This window comes from Lasioglossum baleicum, chromosome 13 (assembly GCF_051020765.1).
Source record: "Lasioglossum baleicum chromosome 13, iyLasBale1, whole genome shotgun sequence".
Lineage (NCBI taxonomy): Eukaryota > Metazoa > Arthropoda > Insecta > Hymenoptera > Halictidae > Lasioglossum > Lasioglossum baleicum.
This window is the reverse complement of record NC_134941.1, coordinates 10460003-10468314: the sequence shown is the minus strand read 5'-3', so window position 1 is coordinate 10468314 and position 8312 is coordinate 10460003. Positions and strand designations below refer to the sequence as shown.

The following is an 8312-nucleotide window of genomic DNA, read 5'->3' as shown; positions in this document are numbered from 1 at the left end:
CGGATCAACGAATGGTTCGAATTATCGGGCCAGAACGGACCCAGGTCGAATCTATTATCGACTAGCGGCAAGAGGAAGCGCGTGGATCTTGATAAATATCGACACAGCACAATATGTAAATAATATAATAAATTATTTAATGTCTTCTCCCGATATTGTACAGATTGTACAGATACTCGGCGGCCGTATTTCGCTCGTGGCTAGTGCGGCCGTGTTGACGCGCGGCGAAATTTACAATAAAATGGGATGCATCGTGAACTTGTTCGTCAAGACGGAATGTAAAATGCCCTACGAGAATCTTTTGTCTTAAATTAAACAATTGGACGGCGTTGGCCCGCCTCTGGTCCTAGATAAACGTTCGTCCGTTAACCATCGATTAAGACATCGTTTTTTGTTTCCTTTATTATTATCGGTTATCGCTACGTCATTAAAATATCCTCTAACTAGAACGACGCCCCCCTCGATTCCTCTACTTAATATCCGATTCGTTCGTCGAGGGGAGGCGTCGTGGATCTTCGTGAGATCGCGAGGATCTATCGCAGGAAGAAAAAAAAGAAACGTTGATCCATCTCGTCGATTCGATCCGCCGCGATCTCGCGAGGACAGGAGAAACAGTATAGATCTCTAGATGACTCGAGTCGAATCTTTCGCGCGGTTCTTTAAACGATTAAACGATTAGAATAAATAGGTTGGCACAACCATGGTCAGACAGTTTACAAGCTAGAGCACTCTGCGAGTCCCGGATCCGCGTTCCTCCTCGATCGATCGTCGATCACGCTTCTCGCGGAACGCTATACATTATTGATCACCCGGCCCGTGATCCACGTCGAACGATCGTTCGTATGATCCGATCGCTACTAAAGCACCGTCTCTCTGTCTATCTTTCCTCTTTTCTTTCTTTGATCGTAATTGTGATCCGGCTGCTTAGCATGGGCGTCGAGGAGGATCCTTTGGACACTGACGTCATCGTGAACACACTCTCGCTCTCACACACGCCTGATAACTTCCTTTGTTACGCGACACGCGACCAGAATGCGAGGATCGTTCCTCGGGGTTCGCTGGATGCGCTAGGATCGAAACGGGAAGGATCTACACGCAGACCCTCGCGGAGGATCGAGCTTTCGCGATTGGGTAGATTCACACTGCTCCGGAGCCTGTTCCGCTTTGCCTGCGGGCGGCTTCTTGATTTGCAGATTGCTTCTCAGAGGTCCTATCACTGATACGTAGACTGTGGATTTTATGCATTTTGTAACGTAAATTGATAGATCGAATATAAAACATCGTTTAAAGAATTCAAACACACTGTGTTCTCTTCTTTTGAGTATGTATCGTAACAAAAATGACTACACGTTTGCATAGACAAGTAGTCACTTAAAATTATTCACAAAACTGACACAATTTGCATAAAGATCCACAGTCTACCAATGACATGCTCGTCTATTCTATCAAATCTTCCTAGCACCGATACCCTAAACATTGCCAGGGCCTCTGGAAGCTACCTGCAGTCTCGAAGCCTTGACTTCATTCGTTGCAGCACTGTTCTCCCAACTATGAAGGTCTCAGCGATGATCTACAGCAAGCAACGCGTCAAATCTAAATCCAAAAGCCGTGATGTACGTCCCGTCGAACGTGCGGTCTGGGAGGAAGCGTTTAAACGCGGTTTGCATCAATCCTGTCCCCATTTAAGTACGAGAGGAGCGTTCGAAAGCGATCTACCGGCGACTGGTTGCTGCTCGAATGTCCCAGGACTGTCGAATGGGTCGCGGAAGGAAGAGGATATCGCTATTTAAAAAGGTCTCTCTTGTCGTTCGGGGTCGCGTTGCCTGGCCGGCTACGCGACTATCACATGTTTGCTTCTACTTATCTCTCACTCTCTCTCTTTCATACTTCGTTCGTTGCCTCTGTTCTTTCTTTTTTTCTTCTCTCTCTTTCTCTCTCTCTTTCTATACCCATTTATCTCAGACTTTCTCCACTTTCTCGCACTCGACCGAAGCGATGGAGTTCATCGTGCTGACATTCTTGCTCTCGGTGTCCGTCTCGCTTTTCGCTAAACTCGAGCTCGAGATACCGAGGTGGGAGTCCTGATGAGTCGGCAGGATCCCGGCGTTTGCGTCCTCTATCGCTTTCCTCAACTGCAAGTGGATACAGTTTTTAGATTCTCGGAAGCTTTAGCTGTTGATGAAGCTTTTGGGAAAGGTCTGACTTTTTTTGCCAGCTTCGGGAGAGCTTGATGATGACTTGGTTGCTAGCTTTAGGAGAACGTGCTGGACACCAGAGGAGTCTCCTCAGAAAGGAGCAAGGATCAGTGGAAGTTACACTATAGTTTGACCATTGTTATGCTGGATGTATCTGTGATCTATCTATGAACCTGATGGAAAAGTTTTATCTTTTTGAATCAACATAATTCTCTCGACATACCTCTTTGAGCCCCACAACTCCAACTAGCCTTCCAATAGCAGTCACGTAAGCATGGTTCACCCCTACCATGCTGAAGAGACTATGCACCTTCAGCAAGGACGTCCTCTCGACCAGCTGGAAGGGTGCAGGGTCGATGTGACACCTGGAGAAGTCAACTTCCAACGCCATTTCGCTCTCCTCCCATCGTTTTTGATCCTCCGTCGACATGTCTATCACTCTTTCTCGTGGCTGGTAACATAAACGAGTCCTCCATCGTTATGACGGTACACAGACAGGCTAAATGAATAATCAAGGTGCAAACTTACCAGTTGAACTTTCTTCGAGGTGGCTGGACTAGGAACCAACATGGGTGTGTGCGGCTGCACGTGCATCCCATCCTGACTTTCTCGTCTTGTTCCTGCTGATCCTATCTCTGGGTCTGGGTCGACATCTTGAAGGGTGGCCGACTTCCTGAAGATCGCTTCGAAGGCCAGACGTATCCTGGAACTGGAGAAGTTCGAATCAGAAAAAGGATATTCATTCTGGTTCTCTTTCCAATACTTTAAAATTGTTCAAGAAAAACAATTTTCATCAGAACAGTAGATCCATTAGTGTAATTCGCACCTGCTCTCAGCTCCAGTGACAGTAGTATACGGAGTGGCAGCTGGGCTGACCAAAGGGCTGAATCCCTTCAGGGTGAAGGAGTTGGTCTTCTTCAGGATCGATTTCTTAGGCTGGCATCCGAACACCGGCGAATGATACGTGTGCTGAAGCGAAACGGGACCGCGTGAGACGACGCGAGAAAGAGAGAGTAAAAAATGGAAAAAGAGGTAGCCGGATGACGTAGGCGGTTAGTTAAGCGAGCAAATATACACAATTCGCGGGATATGACGTCAATAGGGCGGGGGCGTGACTCACGTGGTCCGGACCGGTGCCGTTGTTTGGAGACATCGTTAGATCGTTGACACTCTGCCTCTGCATCTTTAGAATGTCTGGCGCGGGGATCACCTCGAAGCGAGAGGGCCTTCTGGTTCTCTCCTGGTCTCTTAACTGACGTTCCATTTCCTCGCGTGCTCTCTCTTCAGCTTCCTTCTGCCATTTTTGGGCGACCTAATCCATCACGCACAAAGTAAACTTCAGGTTTTTTCGAAATGATTTTTAATTAAATGTATATTTTCTTAGATTCTATTTAATCTTAACTCTTTGCACTCGGAGCTATTTTAACTCGAAAATTAAACATTTCTTCCGACCTAGAAGATTTTTAAAATTTTTAATCCAAACAATATTTTGAATAATGATACAGCAATTTTTAGTGGCGCCTCTCTCAGAGTTATCACTCGAGTGCTTAGGGTTAAAAATGAATATGGAATTATTACAATTGATTTGATGAATTACCTGCAGTCTCCTCTCGCGTCCAATATGCTTCTCGATAAGCTTGATCAGCTCCAACCTCTGAATAGATCCGAGCAGGATCATCGAGTCAGGATTGTCCACTAGAGGGAATCCTCGGAGTTTGCGGTTCTCCTTCAAGATCTCCTTCAACCTCTGATAAGTGATCCCATGCCAGATGTATTTGATCTCACGGACCATAAAATCCTCGACGTAGACGTTGTACATACCTAACGAAATTAACACTGTCAACTGGCGAGTTCTATTTCGAGGACAATGACATATTATAAATAGAAGAATATTCCATAGATTCAGTTACCCAGTCATGGAGCTTCCTTCGCGAGGCTTGTTAATAAATTGTATAAATGTTAGTTCGGGATCAAAAATATCGAAGGTGCTAAGCTTAATCTAACACTAGATCCTAGCGGATAATTCGATTCACAAGTCCACATTCATTTGTTCGACCAATTTGGACTGCATGCGATTTTTAACCGACTTCGAAAAAGGTGGAGGTTACTCAATTCGATCTGTGATTTTTTTTTCGCTTTTTTCTATGTATGTTCACTGTTCACCGATTACGCAGAGATGGATGGACCAATCGGAACGAAACCTTTTGCATCTTGTAGAGTATGTTCTCGGGAAAGTCCCGTGCAAATAAAATTTTACATTTTTTTATTAATTACGATTTTATTTGCGAAAATGTAGGGTGGTGATACCGTTGTGAACTCCGCTGAATGTTAGATATTAGGAACAGTAACGACGCGACGTCGTTACCGTTATCGATTGCGGCTTTCAGATATTTATAAATTACGATATGGAATGTGACGGCTGACAGAGATAAAAAGTGTGAAATAAAAAAAATTTTATAAAAAAAAATTAAACCGACTTCGAGAAAACGCACTAAAAAGTATAAAATAATTTCCATTTAATTTATGTGAATACACACGAACTTAAATACAATACAATCTTTTCGGAGGCGGCGCAAAATTGAAAATTTTCGATACTGGAAATTACGAAATCAGCAACATCTGTCATTTGGTAAATTTTTAACTTTTGCGCCGCCTCTCCGAAAAGATTGTATTGTATTTAAGTTCGTGTGTATTCGCATAAATTAAATGGAAATTATTTTATACTTTTTATCTGCATTTCGAGAACTATTTTTAAACAACCCCTATTCCTATCGGACATCGTTCAATCGTGTAGAAGAATTTTCTTCGCTGGTTAAACGACCGATAAACGAAAAATGATTGGAGTTAGACGCCCGATCGATACACTGAAAATAAACGACCTCGTTGGTAGCCTTTTTCGTACTGAAGAACATTTTCACGTGTTCAATCAATTTTAATAACTTTCCCGTCAATGAACTAAAAGTGATCACGGTTGGGTGCACGATCAATAAGTTCTCTGCTCGAGTTCATTTTTCATTAAAATAAAAATCTTAATTAGATACCGATGTTTTTGATTCGAGAAGTCGTCGATTGAACTTATGGTTAAGTACCTGAGCTGGAAGGCAACAGGTCGGGCAAGTACGGCAGCTTCTTGATCAGTATGATGCTGTCGTAAATACTAGGCTGCAGGAGAGCTGCTATGGCGTTGCTGATCAACACTGCTATCATAATAGGAACGATGTGAGTGATCTGGCCAGTCATCTCGAACACTATGACACTGACAGAGATGGTGTGGGTCACTGCTCCTGAAAACGCAGCTGCGCCGACCGTAGCGTAACCCCCTGAAAAGAAACCCGATGAAAATAAAAAATTGTACAATTATAGTAGAATTGAATTAATTAAAATATTAAATAAATAAAAGATTGCCCAAGAAGATATTTTGAGGAAGAGTTACCTGGCACTATGGGGGTGATTATGCCACCGTATCGAACACCAGTCGGGAACCAAAGTGCCATAGCCTCCCCGACGGCTCGTCCAAGCGCTGCTCCGATCTTGAAGACTGGGATGAAGATCCCCGATGGCACGGGCACCGTCGAGCTTATAATGGAAAAGATGAACTGAAATCAAAGGCCCCTTGGTCGACTGTGCACTCTCCCGTTCGTCCGTCGATCCACCGTTTCCCGTGGATCATGATCGAGAGCGGATCTTACCGTGAACGCGACGAACCCGAGGAGACCGGTGAACACGTCCGTGTACGCCGTCGACCAATGTTTCACCATGTTCATCTCCTCGACACCCAACTCCTCTTTCGTCCAGCTGAAGTTCGTGAACAGACCGTACACCTGGTCGTGGGTGTTTAGATCCCCGGCCATGAATTGGCCTAATCCCAGCGGAAACGAGACGGAGGAGACCAGCAGCGAGACGATGCCAGGGTATAAAAAACGACTGAAACAGTTTGACGCGGTTTCACAGAGTCCTGAAGAAGTAGTCGCTGGTTTGTGGAGGTTTGCTGGGGAGTTTGGTTATGGTGGATTTGTTGGTCGAATGGATTGGTTGATGTTTGAGGGTGTTTCATGATGAATCGCAGTAGAAATAATCGGAATGATCAGCTGTGACTTCGACTACTCACTTCTTCTGCAGGAAGCTGTTCATGCTCTTGTTCTTCCTCATGAATATGACATACTGCCTATGCAGCCAGACATAAAACGCGCCGCCGAGTCCGCTGCCAACTCCGATCAAAGCGAACACGAACAGCTCTTGCGGGTCGAACGGGAAGTCCATGGTAAAGTTGGTGGCAAACATCGCGGTGATGGTCTCCTCCCTTTGGAACCAGATGGCCAGCAATCTGAACATCGTGGCTCCGCAGACAGCGGCGAAGAATCCTCTCCAGTAATTTCTCACGGCGAAGTACACCGTCGTGACCTCGATACTGAAGAGGACACCCCCAATCGGAGCAGCGAAACAAGAAGCTACCCCGACCGCACAGGCTGCTGCGAGCATCTCGCAGTTCCTGCTCTCGTTCTCGTAGATCCCTTGGAAGCTGGTCACCAACTTCGACAACAAGGTCGCCACTATACTGGCGATGTGCACGAACGGACCTTCCTTGCCCAGGGGCAGGCCGGAGCCCAAGGTCGCCGTCAGACCTATCACCTGTTCATGATAAAAATGGGTAACTACTAAAGGGTCCTCCAATAAGAGCGACAGATCTTTCAATTGGCACGGCCGCCATGTTATTAGTACTCGGTAATGCTCGGCAGGTCATCACGGATCTCAGTTGCTGAACGCGTTGGAGTTATTAAAATTTATCGCTTCATTGATATTAAAATTCAACGATAGGATTATATCGAGAAATGCGGCTGTCAATTGGTCTCCAAGATCTTGCGACTTAACGCCATTAGACTGTTTCTTTCAAGTCTCTCGTTTATTCCAATGAACCACGAACTGTTAATGATCTTGAAGCAAACATAATTCGCGTTATCGGTGAGATACGATCTGATTTATGTGCCAGAGTCATCGAAAATTGGGTTTGTCGTATTCACTCCAGCAAACGCAATCGTGGTGGTCATTTATGTGATATTATATATTTCAATTCAAAGTTCTATCGCTAGTATTGAAAGACCCTTCATTTGAATCAGCAGACTACAAGAATTGAAGGTGATGTGAGAACGAAATCGAATGAGGACAGAATCTAACCTTGGCGATCAGAGTGCGGAAGGTCAGGTACTCCTTGAGGGCGACGCCTCGGAGGATGGTCTTCATTTCCGGGATTCCGGAGCCGATGCTCTGAGGTGCGACGATGTGGACGAATCCTGCGCTGAAGAGGATCAGGCAGACCGGAAGTGACACCCACGCGAGGTACTGCAGCGCTGGATGCTGCGTCAGGTCCTGGTAAAGCCATATCCTGGCTGGTGGAACAAGGACACTGTTAATGACTCGTGAAAGGTTCAACATAATCATGCGGAAAATTGGAAAAGAAATGAAATTAGCTGAGGTTGATCAAGTCTGAACTGACCGTTGTTGCACATCGAAATTCCACGATCCATGGCATAGCTGATGAGTGCCATGATGATACCTAGAAGAGCCAGGAAGACCCAGTCCTCGCCTAATCGAGCTCCAGTGTGTTTCCAGGCGAACGCCAGCAGAGCCAGCAACTTCCGGCAGAGAGGACCTCTCCTCGACTTCCGGAAGTCCTCCTCTCTGCCTTTCTCGTACTTCCGCGCCTTGTCATGGTACTTGAGCTTCTGAGCCTCTTCCTTCGCGTACTCACCCAGGTCTTTCGTGTAGCGACCATACATCTAGATTCATAGTCGTATGTTTTTTTATCCTGTTGGGATTATTGCTCGACTTACAGTCCGATTATTGCGGACTGGTGGTGAGCTGTGGTTTAATCGTTATCCTTCATATAGAATCGTTTAGAACAATTCCAGGATTTTAAAGATACGAGATCACTGAGGATTGTAAAGAATTGAAAAATCAAGCCAACTTCGAAGACTTTAAGCCTCCGGAAATGTCACGTATCACGAGGACTTTCAAAAGATCACAGAAGGTGCTTCGAACGTGTCAATCATTGAATTGAAAGTTGGAATTTGTCAAAGATTTTGAAGAAGCACTTTCACCACCAGCTCACAAAATACAGAA

General features: G+C 45.3%; 1 protein-coding gene across 5 annotated transcripts in view; it reads right to left on the bottom strand.

The window, feature by feature from the left end:
* Positions 1 to 116: 116 nt before the first annotated feature.
* The window catches only part of Clc-a (chloride channel protein 2), a 53730-nt gene continuing 45534 nt past the window's right edge, over positions 117 to 8312 (bottom strand). For all 5 annotated transcript variants that reach the window (XM_076436933.1, XM_076436930.1, XM_076436932.1 and 2 more), the window contains 12 exons: positions 7687 to 7969; positions 7368 to 7579; positions 6304 to 6824; positions 5885 to 6119; positions 5629 to 5791; positions 5285 to 5515; positions 3793 to 4016; positions 3316 to 3507; positions 3022 to 3164; positions 2724 to 2904; positions 2419 to 2646; positions 117 to 2132 (listed from right to left, as the gene is read on the bottom strand). In XM_076436933.1, coding sequence (XP_076293048.1) covers positions 1959 to 2132; positions 2419 to 2646; positions 2724 to 2904; positions 3022 to 3164; positions 3316 to 3507; positions 3793 to 4016; positions 5285 to 5515; positions 5629 to 5791; positions 5885 to 6119; positions 6304 to 6824; positions 7368 to 7579; positions 7687 to 7969 — 2787 coding nt within the window. In that variant the 3' untranslated portion in view covers positions 117 to 1958. The remainder of the gene's footprint in view (positions 2133 to 2418; positions 2647 to 2723; positions 2905 to 3021; positions 3165 to 3315; positions 3508 to 3792; positions 4017 to 5284; positions 5516 to 5628; positions 5792 to 5884; positions 6120 to 6303; positions 6825 to 7367; positions 7580 to 7686; positions 7970 to 8312) is intronic.